We start from the raw sequence: 17,458 nt of genomic DNA, 5'->3' as shown, positions 1-17,458 counted from the left end.
AGTGGCTTTCCATTCCATCCCTGCATTCCATTCCTCCTGTGCAGCAGTTACCGATCAATTACTCGCCCCCCCCCCCCCCTCCCCACGATGAGACCTCAACTTTTGGGCTTCGTAAAGCAGCAGCAGCGGTTGTAGAGATCAGCAGTAAACAGGTTGCTAGTGCCCTGCCTGCCAGGGCTTCCCTCTGCCGCACCATCAGTGATGTCATCAGTGATGTGGCAGAGGGAAGGCCCCTGCAGGGCAGGCCAGGAGAAGCCTGTTCACCACCTGTTTCTGCCCGCTGGCCTCCACCACCACGGCTGCTGTTTTAGGAGACCTGGACGTGTCAGAAGACTGAAGGATTCACTAAACTGGTGAGTCTGATTTTTTTTATTTTTTATTTAAGTGAATCAATTTAACATAGAAACATAGAAGATGACGGTAGATAAGGGCCATTGCCCATCAGGTCTGCCCACTCTACTGACCCACCCCCAAGTCTACTATCCTAGGGATCCCACTCCTGGTGACAGGTTCCCTTGGCTTAACCCTCTAAGGCAGGGGTGCCAAAGTCGATCCTCGAGGGCCGCAATCCAGTCGGGTTTTCAAGATTTCCCCAATGAATATGCATGAGATCTATGTGCATGCACTGCTTTCAATGCATATTCATTGGGGAAATTCTGAAAACCCGACTGGATTGCGGCCCTCGAGGACCGACTTCGACACCTGTGCTCTAAGGGATCCCACATGTGCATCCCATTTGCTCTTAAATTCTTGTATGTTGTTTGCCTCGATCACCTGCACCGGGAGCTCGTTCCAAGGATCAACCACTCTCTCGGTGAAGAAATATTTCCGTGTCGCCATGAAATTTCCCGCCCCTGAGTTTGAGTGGATGCCCTCTTGTGGCTGAGGATCCTTTGAAAAAGAGAATCTCTTTTTCCATCTCGATACGGCTGGTAATATATTTAAACGTCTCGATCATGTCTCCTCTCTCCCTATGTTCCTCGAGTGAGTACAGCCGCAAATTTTTCAGCCTTTCCTCGTACGATAGATCCTTGAGCCCCGAGACCATCCTGGTGGCCATCCGTTGCACCGACTCTACTCTCAGCACATCTTTTTGGTAGTGTGGCCTCCAGAATTGCACACAGTATTCCAAATGAGGCCTCACCATGGTTCTGTATAATGGCATTATGACTTCAGGCTTCCGGCTGACGAAACTCCTGCGGATGCAACCTAACTGTCTTGCCTTAGATGAAGCCTTCTCCACATGATCAGCAGTTTTCATGTCTGCGCTGATGATCACTCCCAAGTCTCGTTCTGTTGAAGTTCTAGCTAAGGTCTCACCATTCAAGGTGTAAGTTCTGCATGGATTTCTGCTGCCGAGGTGCATGATCTTGCATTTCTTAGCGTTGAAGCCCAGCTACCAGGTCGAGGACCAAAGCTCCAACAAATGTAGGTCCTGTGTCATACTATCGGGTGAATTGCCATCTCTCACTATATTGCATAGTTTGGCGTCGTTAGCGAATAATGTTACCTTACCTTGAAGCCCCTGAGTTAGGTCACCTATGAATATGTTGAAAAGGAGCGGGCCCAAGACTGAGCCCTACGGTACTCCACTGGTCACCTCCAATGTTTTAGAGAGGGTACCGTTAACTACCATCCTCTGACATCTGCCACTCAGCCAGTCATTGACCCATGTAGTTAGTGTTTCTCCCAGCCCCATTGATTTCATCTTGCTCAACAGCCTGCGATGCGGGACACTATCGAAAGCTTTGCTGAAGTCTAGGTATATGACGTCCACATCCACCTGTTCTGCCTGCCCAAACTTCTGCCTGTTCCTGGACACTACCTATGCCTGTCATTTGGATTTCATTCCGCTCCAGTTTTTCTCCCACCTCCTATTTCAGCTGGTGTCCGGTGCCCACCTCACTCTGTTGAAATACCAGTGCTTAAGTCCTAGGAGCTTCTGAGTACCAGAAGACTCAACGCAAAGGGAAAAGAAGTTGCTATAAATGAATGTGCATCTCCTGTTCCCCTAGAATGGGCCTGGTCGTGAAAGTGAAATACTGAATGGCACCTATTTTACAAAGGCAATACATGACTCTATGTATAAAATAGGCTCCTACAATGACCCCCAGTAGTAGGGTTACCAGATTTTACCCATGGTCCTGCCCCCAGGCCCACCCAGCCATGTTCTGTTCTGCCCAAGTCGAGCCCTGTTCCGCTCCAGCCTCGCCCCCTCCCCTGCCTCGCCCCCTCAACCTGTTCTCATGCTTGGAGCTGTGTCAGGAGGGCATCTGGGCATGCACAGGTGTGACGTGATGGTGTCGCATGCATGCACATGATGTCATTGCATTGCATCTGGGCATGCGCAGATGCCCTCCCGATGCGGCCCTGAGCTGGAAGCTTTTCAAAACCCGGACAAAGTGCAGGGTTTTGAAAAGCCATCCGGATGCCTGCACATGTCCTCTAAAAAGAGGACATGTCCGGGTAAATCCAGACATCTGGTAACCCTACCCAGTAGCATACAAATTCTCTCAATAAAAATGCCTGTTTCCACAGTGGATATGTATTGCTGAAATTTAAAATAAAACTGGTCGACTGTGCAACTCTCAGCATTTTCTAAAAACTATTTTGTCCACTGAGAGTTTACAATCTTCACCTTCATTACCAGCTCCCAGCTCTGCAATACAAACATGATGGCAGATAAAGGCAAAATGAACCACTCTGCCGCACTGTATGACTGAAATGGACTCCCTGAGGCTGAGAGGAGATATGATTGAAGTCTAAAAAATTCTGAGTAGAGTAAAACGGGTACAAGTGGATCGATTTTTCACGCCTTCAAAAATTACAATGACTAGGGGTCACTTGATGAAGTTACAGGGAAATACTTTTAAAATCAATAGGAGGAAATATTTTTTCACTTAGTGAATATACCTCTCCCTCCGTATTCGCTGTGATAGGGGATTAACAGACAAGCGAATATAGAAAAACCGCAAATAACTTTTTTATATGTTATCTGCTGTTTTCTATTAAAAACCATTGTGAATAACCGCGAATAACATGGTGGGAGACCTGGCCTGTTCCTGAAGGAGAGGCAAAACACGGTGTAGAAGGTCCTTGGAATCAGTGATTTCTCTATGCAAGCTGACGTAATTTGGGGGGGGGGGGGGAGGAGCCAGCAAGCTAAAAACCACGAATAATTGAAACCACAATTGCTGAAACCGCAAATACGGAGGGAGAAGTGTAGTTAAGCTCTGGAACATGTTGCCAGAGGTTGTGGTTTTAAGAAAAGTTTGGACAATTTCCTGGAAGAAAAGTTCAGTCTGTTATTGAGAAAGACATGGGAGAAGCCACTGCTTGCACTGGATCAGTTGTATGGGATGTTGCTACTCTTTGGGTTTTGGCCAGGGTGACCTAGATTTGGCACCGGGAAGAATGGGCTACTGGGCTTGAAGGACCTTTGGTCTGACCCAGTAAGGCTATTCTTATGTTCTTATGAGGTACTGTGTCATTCTTTCCCAACTGCCAAATTCACAGTTTTGAGGCTGTTTCTAAATCTGAGACATTGGTCCTCCTTATTCTAACCTTGTTGGTTTCAGCCATTTTTCTGTAATAAATATAATTACTGAAGCCTCTAATGTCTTGACTGTAGGAACTAGGGAGTTGAGGCTGTCCCTCGTTATCTGAATTTCTACAGTTCTGCAAATATTTAGTAATGTTACAACTATCAATGACAGTTGTAGTGCTATTACAGCATCGCATCGTTCTCTCACCCGTGCTTGTCCAAGGTAGTCCTCATCCAGTAAGTGCAGAGAAGCTTGTGGTACAATTCCACGCAATAGCCTAGATGCATGGAAATATCTCTGAAAGCTTAAGAGTCTTTTCACTTTCTTCTTGGTGCCAATTTCCCCTGAGTATGTTGTATCTGTGAGAAAGAAACATTAGAAACGTATGAGATTAAAAGAATGATTCTGAAAAGCATTATCACAGGTAAAATGGTGCTTTATCTGCAGGAGTAGGCTTTTATTAAATACCAGACCCAATACATGGGTAAGCTTACATGCCTCCAGCATGAGGAGTGGCCTAGGGGTAGAACTGCTGTCTCAACACTCTGAGGTTGTGGGATCAATCCCAGCGCTGCTCCTTGTGACCTTGGGTAAGTCACTTAATCCTCCATTGCCTCAAATACAAAATAAGTACCTGTATATATGTAAATCACTTTGAATGTGTAACCACAAAAAGGAATATACAAGTCCCATCCCCTTTCCCTTAATAGAGTTGTTCCTGGGTTTAGGGCCGTGCAGAAAGTTTGCACTTAGGAATATACTTTGAATATTCAAGCAGTTACATGTAAGATAAACCTGATAATTTGTGAATGCCCAAGAACAGGTGTAAATTTGTCTTCTAGATTCATGTTATGGTTGATTTCATTGGTGTTTAGCGTGGAAAAGAATATGTAATAACTCAGTTCTGGCAGGATTTGATGGTTTGGTTATGTATTGTGATAGAGAGAGAAGGGTGCTACAGATGAAAAGGGATGCAAGCGGGAGGAATGTTTACATGGTGGTAGAGGGAATGGAAGGAGAGATGCAGTATGGTGCTGGGGAGGGGTGATAGAAGGAGAAATGTTGGGCATGGGGCTGGTGGGCAAAAAAGATGCTGCTCAGGGTCCAGGGAATGAGAGAGGGAGAAATGTTGGATATGGCAGTAGAGGGGGTAGGAGAGATACACCCTGGATCCCCTTCTCTCTTTCCTCACTCCCTTTGAAGCAAGGGAGAGAAAAAGAGAGAGAGAGAGAGAGAGAGAGAGAGAGAGAGAGAGAGAGAGGGAGACATGTTGCACATAGGGGTGGAGGAGAGAGAGGAAGAAATGTTGTGCAGGGGTAAGGAGGGGGAAAAGAGGGAGATGGATCCAGGACAGCAGAGAATGAGGATGCTGTACAATGGGAGGGAGGGAAGAGAGAAGGCGAAATGCTGACCCTTGGTAGGAGAAACCGATGGACAGCAACCACTTGAAGAAGAATTTGCTGAAGATAGGAAGGCAGAAAAAAGGAATTTATTGACTCAAATACATCAGTTTTGGTAAATGTATATAGCAGATGTCTTTGTATTGTGGTCAAAGGAAATGCATTTCTGGTTTTATTTCTCCAGTGTTGAAATATTTGCTGAGCCATGATGTAGTTGGTGGGGATCCCTAAGCAATGCCAACTGAGGTAGCCAGAACTCTCTTCTACCAAGCATAGCAGTCATTGGCAGCATCCTTGAGCCACTGAGGTGCCAGCATCTGTGGCTTAGGGATGTTGCTGCTGCCGGCCAAGCTTGGTAAAAAGGATTTTTGGCCACCTTCAGAGGAAGTCTTCAGCTGACATAGCTTGAGGGTCCTCATCAGCTGGAGTATTTATATTTTATATTTACATTAGAGTCTCTGGCAGAGACCCATTTTACAAAGTATGTATTCTTCCCAATTCATATTTCCAAATTAATAAAGTGTCTTTGCCTATTTGTAAATGGGTCTCTGCCAGAGCCTCTAATTCAGTAACATAATTAAATGGAATAACTACTTCTGAAGTTTATGGGGATAGGCAGGGATGGAAGAGGATACTTGAGGAGACGGACAGAGATGGATTTGATTCCAGCAAGGAAGGATGGAGACAGGTTTGATATCTGTCCTCACGCAACTCTCTAGTGCAGATTTTGCACCTAACTTTGAGTGCCAGCATTTACACCTGTGAAGGTCGGCACCCAGTTTACAGCAGTGAGGTGTGAAAGCTATTGTATTCTCTAACATCATGCCTAACTTCTGGGAATGTCTCCGATCTGCCCATACTCCTCCCACAGCCACACCCCTTTTGAGTAACATGCTACGAAAGTTACACATGGGTGTTAATGAATAGCACCTAGGGTAGGGTTACCAGATTTCTTCATGAAAAAAAAAAGGACACATGGCCCTTCCCTGATCCACCCTAGCCCCACCCCAAATTTCTCTTCTTCCCCAAGTCCAGGCTGCATCTGGAGGGCCTCCAAGCATGCGCAGATGTGATGCGATATCGCATGCATGCCATGTGATATCATCTGCGCATGCTCGGAAGCCCTCCAGATGAGGCCCCGAGCTCAGGGCCTTCCAAAACCCAGACAAGCTTGCCAGATTTTGAAAATCCATCCGGGCACCCTGGCAGTCCTCTAAAAAGAGGACACGTCTGGGTTTTCATGGACATCTGGTAACTCTATCCTAGGGTAGATGTGCCTGTAACTCCAAATTGATGCCAATTATTGATCAATGCCCCATTAACTAATTTGCATGCACATCTGCCCTAGGTGCCCAAATTTGTGCGCCCAACTTTGAACCACCTATATAGAATCCAGGGGTAGCTCTCATTTCATAAAACGAGACCTGAAGCAATAATCTGTGGTACTATTTTACATGTTAAACCTCCCCTTGATAAATTTAAAAACCATCTTTTCTTGATTTTAACTGGAATTGCGGTTCAAATGATCACAACAAACTGGAAAAATCATGACAGGTTAAATTATACATTTTGGTGGACAAATGTATGTAATACATATTAATATGAGAGAATGAAGGCAGAATGTTTAGGGTTTAGTGTTTTATTTAACAAAATATGGAGTCCATTGGCTTTATTTGCTGTTTCACATTAAAGCAATGTTACTTACCGTAACAGTTGTTATCCAGGGACAGCAGGCAGCTATTCTCACTAGTGGGTGATGTCATCAGACAGAGCCCCGGTACGGACGTCTCACAAGCACGTGTTGCTTGTAGAAACTTAAAGTTTCTAGATGCCCGCACCGCGCATGCGCCGGTGCCTTCCTGCCCGGAGATCCGGGCGTGTCTCATCAGTTCAGGTAGCTAGCCTGAGAAGCCAACCCAGGGGAGGTGGGTGGGACGTGAGAATAGCTGCCTGCTGTCCCTGGATAACAACTGTTACGGTAAGTAACATTGCTTTATCCCAGGACAAGCAGGCAGGTATTCTCACTAGTGGGTGACCTCCAAGCTAACCTCAGTGGGATGGAGGGGGAGTTGGCGACTTAAGAGAATAAATTTTTCAATACTGTTTGGCCAAACTGTCCATCCCGTCTGGAGAGAGTATCCAGACAATAATGTGAGGTGAATGTGTGAACCGAGGACCAGGTGGCAGCCTTACAAATTTCCTCGATTGGTGTTGATCTGAGGAATGCTACTGAGGCTGCCATTGCTCTGACCTTATGGGCTGTGACCTTACAAGGAAGTGATAATCCAGCCTGGGCATAGCAGAAAGAGATACAAGCCGCCATCCAATTAGAGATGGTGCGCTTCGATACGGGTCTTCCCAACTTGTTAGGATCGAAGGAGACAAAAAGTTGAGGAGTGGTTCTGTGTGGCTTGGTGCGATCCAGGTAGAAAGCCAAGGCACGTTTACAGTCTAGAGTGTGAAGGGCCGATTCTCCGTGGTGAGAATGGGGCTTAGGGAAGAATACTGGAAGTACAATGGATTGGTTGAGATGGAATTCGGAGACCACCTTAGGCAGGAATTTCGGGTGAGTGCGTAGGACCACCTTGTCATGATGGAATACTGTGAATGGTGGATCCGCCATCAATGCCTGGAGTTCGCTGACTCTGCGAGCGGACGTAAGGGCTACAAGAAAAAGCACTTTCCAGGTGAGGTACTTAAGAGGGGCCCTGTTGAGTGGTTCAAACGGGGGCTTCATGAGATGGGAAAGGACTACATTGAGGTCCCAAACTACTGGGGGTGGTTTGAGAGGAGGGTTAACATGGAAGAGTCCTTTCATAAATCTGGCGACCACTGGATGGGCCGAGAGGGGTTTCCCTTGTAGGGGCTGGTGGAACGCCGCAATAGCGCTCAGGTGGACTCGTATGGATGTGGACTTGAGCCCAGATTGAGATAGGTGTAGGAGATAGTCCAGCACGGAGGATAAGGAAGCTCGCTGAGGTTCCTTTGACTTAGAAACACACCATGAGGAGAATCTGGTCCATTTCTGGGAGTAGCATTGTCGAGTGGCGGGCTTCCTGGAAGCTTCCAAGACCTCCCTCACTTCTTGTGAGAATTGGTGAGGGGTTACGTTGAGAGGAACCAAGCTGTCAGGTGGAGAGACTGCAGGTTGGGATGAAGTAGTGATCCTTGATGTTGAGTAAGTAGTGAAGGAAACACTGGAAGTGGTACTGGTTCCCTGCTGCTGAGTTGGAGTAGGAGGGAGAACCAAGGTTGTCTGGGCCACCGAGGGGCTATTAGAATCATGGTGGCCCGTTCGAGTTTCAGCTTGACCAGAGTCTTCTGGATCAGCGGGAATGGTGGGAACGCATATAGAAATCGTTTCCCCCAGTTCAGTAGAAAAGCATCTGCCTCGAGGCGATGAGGAGTGTAGATCCTGGAGCAAAACTGAGGCAGTTTGGAGTTGTGGGGAGCCGCAAAGAGGTCTATCTGAGGCGTCCCCCATTGCGTGAAGATTTGGTGAAGGGGGCTGGAATGGAGAGTCCATTCGTGCGGTTGTAGCAGACGGCTTAGTTTGTCTGCTAAGACGTTGTTCTCCCCCTGGATGTATACTGCTTTGAGTAGGGCGTTGTGGCGCACCGCCCAGTCCCAGACTCGTAGAGCTTCCTGGCAAAGGAGGGCCGAGCCCGTGCCTCCTTGCTTGTTGATATAATACATGGCGGCCTGATTGTCTGTGTGAATGAGGATTACCATGTCGTGAAGTAGATGTTGGAAAGCTTGGAGCGCATTGAAGATGGCTCTGAGTTCCAGTAGATTGATTTGGTGTAGTCTTTCCGCACTGGTCCAGAATCCTTGGGTGCGGAGACCATCCAGGTGGGCCCCCCATGCATAATTCGACGAATCGGTTGTGAGAACTTTCTGATGGGGGGGAGAGTGCATCAGCAAACCTCTGGATAGATTCGAAGAGGTCATCCACCAAAGTAGAGACTGCCGAAGAGCAGGTGTGACTGAGATGTGTTTGGATAGTGGATCGGACATCTGATTCCACTGTGATGCCAGGGTCCACTGGGGGATCCTGAGGTGGAGTCTGGCAAAGGGTGTCACGTGTACTGTGGAGGCCATATGGCCCAGGAGCACCATCAGTTGTCTCGCCGGTAGAGTTTGGCGAGTAGACACCGCCTGGCAGAGATGAAGAAGGGACTCCATGCGTTGCAGGGGCAGGAATGCTCGGAGTCGGGTGGTGTCCAGGACCGCCCCGATGAAGGGGAGGGACTGGGAGGGTTGTAGATGAGACTTGGAAAAGTTGATCTCGAAGCCCAAATTTTGGAGGAAGTAGGTTGTAGCCAAGGCCGCCGAAGTGACCTCTGGGGCTGACGGGGCCTTGATGAGCCAGTCGTCGAGGTATGGGAACACCTGTAGACTCCTGTCCCGGAGTGCTGCGGCCACTACCACCAGGCACTTTGTGAAGACTCTGGGGGACGAAGATAGGCAGAATGGTAGCACTCGGTACTGTAGGTGCAGATTTCCCACCCGAAATCTGAGGAACTTTCGGGAGGCCGGGTGAATGGGGATGTGAGTGTAGGCCTCCTTGAGATCCAGGGAGCATAACCAGTCGTTCTGCTCGAGGAGGGGGTATAGAGAAGCCAAAGTCAGCATGCGAAACTTCTCTTTGACCAGAAACTTGTTGAGGGCCCGAAGGTCTAAAATGGGTCGCAGGTCGCCCGTTTTCTTCGGGACGAGGAAGTACCGGGAGTAAAACCCTCGGTTCAATTGGTCTAACGGGACCGGCTCGACAGCCCGAAGCTGAAGTAAGGTTTGGACTTCCTGAAGAAGAAGGGCGGTCTGCGTCGAGCTTGAAGGATACTCTCTTGGAGGATGGTCCGGGGGGACCCGGTGGAATTGAAGAGAGTATCCTTCTCTTATGATGGTGAGGACCCATAGGTCCGTGGTTATGGCCTCCCATCGATGGTAAAAAAGATGGAGGCGGCCCCCTATGGGAGAGGCCGAGGTTATGCTCCCGGGAGGGGCGTCAAAAGGGCTGGGGAGCCTTAGGTGCAGCCGGTGGCTGAGGTTTTTGCTGAGACTTCTGGGGAGGTTGTCTCTTCGCAGGCTGCCTCGCAGCAGGCGTTTGTCTGGGCATGTAACACCGCTGGTAAATCAGGGGTGGCCTGGAAGGTCGAGACTGTTGAGGTTTGGGTTTGGGCCGCAGGATGGATTGAAAAGATTTTTCATGATCCGACAGCTTCTTGGTAACAGTTTCGATAGACTCATCGAACAGGTCAGCTCCAGCACATGGTACGTTGGCGAGTCTGTCCTGGAGGTTGGGGTCCATATCGATTGTACGGAGCCATGCCAGGCGACGCATAGCTACCGCGCTTGCGGCGGCGCGTGCCGAGAGTTCGAATGCATCGAAGGAGGATTGCATCAGCTGGAGGCGTAATTGGGAGAGGGAGGCTACCACTTCCTCGAACTCGAATCGAGCTTGGTTGTCTATGAACGGAGTGAACTTGCGGAGCACCGGCAAGAAGAACTCCAGATAGGAAGAGAAAAAGAAATTGTAGTTTAGCACCCGTGACGCCATCATGGAGTTTTGGTAGAATTTTCTACCAAATTTGTCCATCGTTCTCCCCTCTCGGCCCGGCGGTACAGAGGCGTAGACCTGGGAGGGATGAGAGCGTTTAAGAGAGGACTCGACCAGTAGGGATTGGTGGGAGAGTTGAGGGCCCTCAAACCCTTTATGGTGCACGATGCGGTATCGAGCATCGAGTTTGCTGGGGATCGCCGGTATGGAATACGGTGTTTCGAAGCACTGCATGAAGGTCTGGTCCAGTAATTTGTGCAAGGGGAGCCGAAGCGACTCCGTTGGAGGGTTAGGCAAATGCATGGTGTCCAGATACTCTTTGGAGTATCGGGAGCCCGTGTCAAGGGTCACATCCAGATCATCCGCCATTTGTCGGAGGAATGATGAGAAGGACAATTGTTCCGCCAGCGTCGGTCTGTGGGACGGGCTGGAGGAGGAGGAGGCCTCCAGGTCCATGGACATCGGGGAGTGGCAAGGAGAATCGGGCACCGATGTCTCCTCGTACTCCGGGCCCCCCGGAGGGGACACCTCTGATGAGGAGTATCCCCTACGTTGCAGTTTTTTCTGCGGTGACACCTCCGAATGGCGTGAGGAGTGCCAGGATGAGTGTCTCGATCGGTGCCCGTCTCGGTGGCGAGACGGGGATCGGGATCGTCTGTGCATCGCATGGTCTCCCGAGGCCCCCAAGTGGATAGGGCTGGAAGCGGTGGATCGCAACTGGGTTTGCGATGCGGGTTCTTGCGATGCTACCCAAGTCTGGTAAGGAGTACGGAAGAACTCTTCCTGACTATGCCCAGGGCTTCGAGTATCGATCGGAGGTCTGGTCCCATGTTGGCGCGGAGGCGTAATGGGTTCTAATGGCGGCATATCGGTAAGCGAGGCTTGCCGCGTGGGCATCGCCGCCCTCCCCCGTTCGTCCTCGTCGGTTGTCGAGGTCGAACGGTGTGGGGGAGGGGGAGGGGGCGGACCGCCCCTTTGGACCGGTACCGGGAGGTCACCCTGTATGGCAGCGATGAGCCCGGGTCCGATGGTCTGCATGAGCTCAACGAATTGAGCTTCCAGCACGGACCGTAGCGAAGCCGATAAGGAGGGATCCGCACCGAAAGGGGGTCCTCCTGCACGGACATCGCGCTCCTTCGAGGCCGAGTGCTTCTGCTTAGTAGCTTTCGGCACTTTGATGACCACTGGTGGCACTGTGGAAGGAAGAGGTACCTGAACCGAGGAGACCGGGGCAGGCACCGACGTCGAGCTCGTGGATGGTGTCGGGTTGAGCGATGCCGGTTTCACCACACTCGATGCAGGAGGGGTCGATACCGGTTTCGCCCGAACCGGGGAGGTATCAGATGAAGTGGAGGCTGAGGGATCCTTAGCTGCGTCCATCTTGAACATCGATTCCCACAATAGGCAACGCCGCTTGAATGAGCGTGCCGTAAGGGTAGAGCAAGGCCTGCACGATTTCGGGATGTGGTTAGGGCCCAAACACTGCAAACAGCGCCAGTGAGGGTCCGTGAGTGAAATCGCGCGTTGGCACTTGCTGCACTTTTTAAACCCGGTGATTGGCCGGGACATAGGCCGGAAAATCTCCGCCGCGAGGTCGAAGCCCGTGGGCCTGAGCCACGTGGCCGGCCCGTTCGACCCGCCGGAGGAAATAATCTTTTTTTTTTTTTTTTTTTAACTGAAAAAGAAAAGTACTGTTAACTGTAATTAAAAGAAAGCGAAAACGCGGACAAGGAAGGCAAATTTAACTGAATTCAGCTAGCGCATGAAGAAGTTGAACTTCTCAGCTCCGCGGAAAAGAAAGAACTGAGGAGACACGCCCGGATCTCTGGGCAGGAAGGCACCGGCGCATGCGCGGTGCGGGCATCTAGAAACTTTAAGTTTCTACAAGCAACACGTGCTTGTGAGACGTCCGTACCGGGGCTCTGTCTGATGACATCACCCACTAGTGAGAATACCTGCCTGCTTGTCCTGGGATAAAAGATAATATGTTCCCTTCTAAGTTTTTTCATTACACATCTGGGATGGGATGGGATGTGGGGTAGGATAGGGAAAGGTAATGAAAATATAGATATTAATTCTTCATATTAAAGATGTTTAATATTGTCAATATTAATAATTGATGGAAAGGGGTTGGGTATAGCTATGATTCTATATTATTGTTTGAGATAGTGTATTCTTTGTTATATTTTGCTATTTTCAATCTAAATGTATTACAATATTGTAACTAAATAAAATAATAAAAATGTAAAAAAATAAAAAAGTGACCTGTGCAAAAATAGCTTGAGATAGTGGTAGAATGTCTTATGTGGTAGTCCATGTTCCTCTTCTTGTGTTGGCATTCTGTCCTACGATTTGAATTTTGAATTGTAACCCACTTATATGGCCTTGTGCTTTTAAGCAGGTAAGGAAATGAAATAAACCTGAACCTGCTCACTTATATTATATTTAAATAATGTTTCAAGCAGCATTTTTCTTACGAGTCTCCACATATCAGCTTTTCCATGTATCTACTACCATAGGACTTTCAGGGATCCCTGAAGAAGACTATCTTGTCGAAATGCAGACAATGTTGGGTCCTACACTTTCAGCGGACTAGGTCCTTTAGGTTTTTTTTATGTGGATTGCCTATTTGTACTTTTGGAACTTTGATATTTTTAATAATGTCCATTTCAGGAACATCATCACTCCACAGTGTTCTTTTTGTTTCTATTAGATAATCAAACACGATTCCAAACAAGTACAGCAATTTTAGAGAAGAATCACATCAATAACAAGTTAGTTCAGCCAAACATGACAATCTCTCAACAAGATTCACCTGCTCCCACCCACGAGAACCCAATAAAGAATACGAAATATATCACTGAAAATTTAAAATTCTACTGTGTGCTGCAGTGAACGTAAGCCAGAAGGGCTCCCAGATAACAGAATTGCCGTCATATCGACGAGGCAAGATCAGTATCTGCATAACGTTCCATGGTAAGATGTTGAATCATCTCTACTCTACACAGGGACATCATGGGAGCCTCCTTTGCTCATTTATATTATAAAATATACACAAATATTGCAACGGTACCACAACTCCTCCCAAACTACACTCTTAGGAACATCTACTCCCAGCTCTATCTTGTGGTGTGCGTACCTTTTGCATCTGTGTAGTTTGGAGCAGTTTTATAAGACCCTGTTTCTGCTATAAAACAAACTTTATACATAGAGAAAGCCTTACAAAATTAATCTCAAATTATATAACACGGAGTTCTAATGACTGCAAATTTTTGAATATGACAAAATATGTTTTCTTCTTTGTAGCTTTGTAATTCAAATACACAATATTCACGGAAATTCATATTTACTGTTGTATGCAAAGCTTAGGCATCTAAGCGAAGTTTCTGCAAATTTTAATGCACAATTATCATTTATTTGCTGACTTTTACAGATTAAGACACTTTACATAGAAAATTGAGATCGGAATTGAGACATCCAGGTCAGGGCCTGGCGGTATTTTACAAAACTTGTTTATAAGGGCTTGCAGGGCCAGGAGCAGCCATTTTACAAATCTACACATTGTAAAAGTGAATTGTACGAACCTGGCAGTTTCCACTTGGAAGTGGTGACACTTTCATGTGTAGCTGTCTCATTTTACAAATCTAGATGTGTAAGTGCTGCTAATTAAGTAGTGAGCCCCTCTTCATTATGGAGTCAGGAGCAAGTTAGGGATTGGGGAGAATTATTTCCTTAATCCCTTTTGTAAAGCTTTGGCCAAAACAAGCACTTCATAAAAAAATCTGGGCATGCCTTTGAAACGGTGTAAAACCCGATGGGGAGATTTTTTTTCTTATAAACATGTATTTCCTTAGCAAAATGGGCAATACCCAGGTCATGCCCCCTTGAAATCACTGCATGGTGTGGATTTCAAAGTGTAAATAACAGCTTTCTGAAATTACCATTTACATGTGTATGTGGTAAAGGCTGAACGAACTTTGGTTTCAGTTTTGGCACTGAAACCAACCTGAAATTTGGGTTTGGGTTTTGGCCAAAAATGCCTGTGTATTTTCTTTGGAAACTGAAAAAAACAGCCCTGTCCCCTCACTGCTTCAAGCCTGTTCCTTCCCCCATCCCCAAGCCAAATAGAAAACCTGAGCCTGAGTAGTCCAGTGGCCTCTTCGGGGCAAGAGCATCCTGAGCTGCTCCTGCCCCCACTGGCTACATTGTCAAAATGGAAGCCTGACTTTGGAACTGGGAAGGACATGAGCTATTTCCTCTATTGGTGTTTTAGCAGCTAAATCTGAACCAACCTACCTGAAATATCTTGATATCCATTTCTAGCAGTTCACATCAAGATTGTGATTTCTTGGCAATCACACAGAGGGCAATGCTTGAAACAATTCATCCGGGTAAAACAACCTATGCCGCTCCTGCTCACTTAAATCATTTTGAATATCAGCTGGCAGAGTCTAAGCTCCTTGTTTCCTCTCCCTGACCACCCCTAGTGTCCAGCAACTTACTTACTTAACTTATTCAGTTTTCTATACCGTTCTCCCAAGGGAGCTCAGAACAGTTTTACATGAATTTATTCAGGTACTCAAGCATTTTCCCCTGTCTGTCCCCACGGGCTCACAATCTATCTATCTAGTAGTCTGCTTACCTTGCAGGATATGACGTCTGGGTGGGAGTGTACTTAATAAACTAAACTAAACTAAACCTTAGGTTTGTATACCGCGCCATCTCCGCAGGCGCAGAGCTCGGCACGGTTTACAGAGTTAAGAGGAAAGGAACTACAATAAGGGATAAAGGAGAGGGACTATGAGGAAAGAGAGGGACAGAATACTGGAGAATGGGAGGTGATTAGATTTTTGCAAAGAGCCAAGTTTTCAAGTGTTTGCGGAAGGATTGGAAGGAGCTTGAGTTTCTGAGTGGGGATGAGAGGTTGTTCCAGAGTTCTGTGGTTCTAAAGGGGAGAGATGTTCCAAGTTTTCCTGCGCGGGATATACCTTTTATAGAGGGGAATGATAGCTTCAGTTTTTGGGAGGGTCTGGTGGAGTGTGGTTTTGAGGAATTCCAAAAGAGTGGGATGACGGGAGGAAGGACGCCATGTAGGATCTTGAAGGCTAAGCAGGCACATTTAAAGAGGACTCTGGAGTATACTGGGAGCCAGTGAAGCTTGGAGAGGAGTGGGGAGACATGATCGAACTTGCCTTTTGCGAAAATAAGCTTAGCCGCGGCGTTCTAAATTAGCTGAAGTCTATGGAGGTTTTCCTTAGTTAGGCTTATATAGATGGAATTGCAGTAATCCAGTCTAGAGAGGATAGTAGATTGAACGAGGACGGTAAAGTGAGAATGATGAAAGCAGGATCTCACCTTCCTCAACATATGAAGGCAAAAGAAGCATTTTTTTATCAAAGAGTTGAGGTGATCATTGAAGGAGAGAGAGGAGTCTATGACGATGCCTAGGACTTTGCTTGAAAACTCAAGCTGAAGAGTGGGTCCAGAAGGTAATGGGATGGAGGTGGGTAAATGATCTAATGTTGGGCCGAGCCAAAGTAGTTTTGTTTTGGACTCATTCAGTTTCATTTGTACAGATTGGGCCCAGGATTGGAGATTCGTAATACAAGTGGATATGTTCTCAGCGAGGTTAGAGAGGTTCGAGTCGGTCTCGAGGAGGATGAGGATGTCATCGGTGTAGGTGTAGAGAGTTTCTAGGGGGGATAGATGAAAGAGTTTCAGAGAGGACATGTAGATGTTGAAAAGGATAGGAGAGAGGGGGGATCCTTGCGGGACTCCACATTTCGGTTTCCATGGGGGGGATGAAGTACCGTTTAAGTTAACGGTGTAGGAGCAGAAGCGTAGGAATTTCGAGAACCAATCTAGGACTGTGGAGCTTATGCCTATTTCGGAGAGTTGGAAGATAAGGATATCGTGATGGACGACGTCAAAAGCTGCGGAGAGGTCGAATTGTAGGAGAACAGTGAATTTGTTGCGAGAATGGAGTTGTTGCACCTTAGAGATTAGTGAGGCCAGAAGGGATTCGGTGCTGAAGTTGGGTCTGAAGCCGAATTGGTGGGGTAGGAGGATAGAGAATCTTTCTAGGTAGGATGAAAGTTGAGTGGATATGATGGATTCTAATAACTTGGTTAGGAGGGGGATATTTGCTATTGGGCGGTAGTTTGATGGTATGGAGGGGTCAAGGTCGGTCTTTTTCAATAGAAGGGCCAATGAAATATGTCCCATGTCAGAGGAGAAGAGGCCCGATGTTAGAGCTGAGTTTATAAGTTCGGTGAGGGAAGCGATGGCCTGTGTAGAGGTGTTCTCGAATAGGTAGGAGGGGAAAGAGTCCAAGGTGCACTTGCAAGTTTTTAGTTTGAGGCAAGTTTGGAGACTTGTGATTCGGAAACAAGTTCGAAGACGGTCCAGGATCTGTCGGCTGGAATGGGGGTGGAGACAGGTAAGGTAGGGTTGGGGTCAGTGGAGACCAGGGAGTTGTAGGAGACTGTGGGTGGAAAGGAGCATCTTAGGGTGGTAACCTTTTCATTAAAGAAGATTGCAAGGGCATCAGCTGATATGGACGGTGGGAGCAAGGGTGGGTCTTTTTTTGTAGTTAGGGAGCGCCAGATGTTAAACAGTGCACTGATCTGGTTGTTGGATTTAGAGATCTTGTCTCCGAAGAAGTTCTTCCTGGCTTTTTTTAGTGTTGAATTGTAAAGCTTAATATTGTCCCTCCAGGTCTGTCTATCAGAGGGGGATTTAGATTTTTTCCATTTGCGCTCCAGAGCGCGACATTTCTGTTTCAAATCTCTGTGAAGAGGTAAGTACCAGGGGGCCTTTCGGGGGTAGGAGATGGTTTTAGTGGATATTGGAGCAAGGGAGTGGTAGGTGGACTCTGAGAGGGCGGTCCAGTTGCGCCAATGGGATTCGGAGTCTGTAGGTCTAGGGTTGGAGGAGAGTTGGTTGAGGAATTT

General features: G+C 47.5%; 1 protein-coding gene across 8 annotated transcripts in view; it reads right to left on the bottom strand.

Moving 5' to 3' along the window:
• PDE7B (phosphodiesterase 7B) overlaps window positions 1-17,458 on the bottom strand; it is a 500,590-nt gene that overhangs the window by 126,275 nt on the left and 356,857 nt on the right. For all 8 annotated transcript variants that reach the window (XM_033938169.1, XM_033938172.1, XM_033938168.1 and 5 more), the window contains one exon: window positions 3,753-3,904. In XM_033938169.1, coding sequence (XP_033794060.1) covers window positions 3,753-3,904 — 152 coding nt within the window. The remainder of the gene's footprint in view (window positions 1-3,752; window positions 3,905-17,458) is intronic.

This window comes from Geotrypetes seraphini, chromosome 3 (assembly GCF_902459505.1).
Source record: "Geotrypetes seraphini chromosome 3, aGeoSer1.1, whole genome shotgun sequence".
NCBI classification, from domain to species: Eukaryota; Metazoa; Chordata; class Amphibia; order Gymnophiona; family Dermophiidae; genus Geotrypetes; species Geotrypetes seraphini.
Note: the sequence above shows the minus strand (reverse complement) of the source record. Positions and strands in the feature narration are given on the sequence as shown.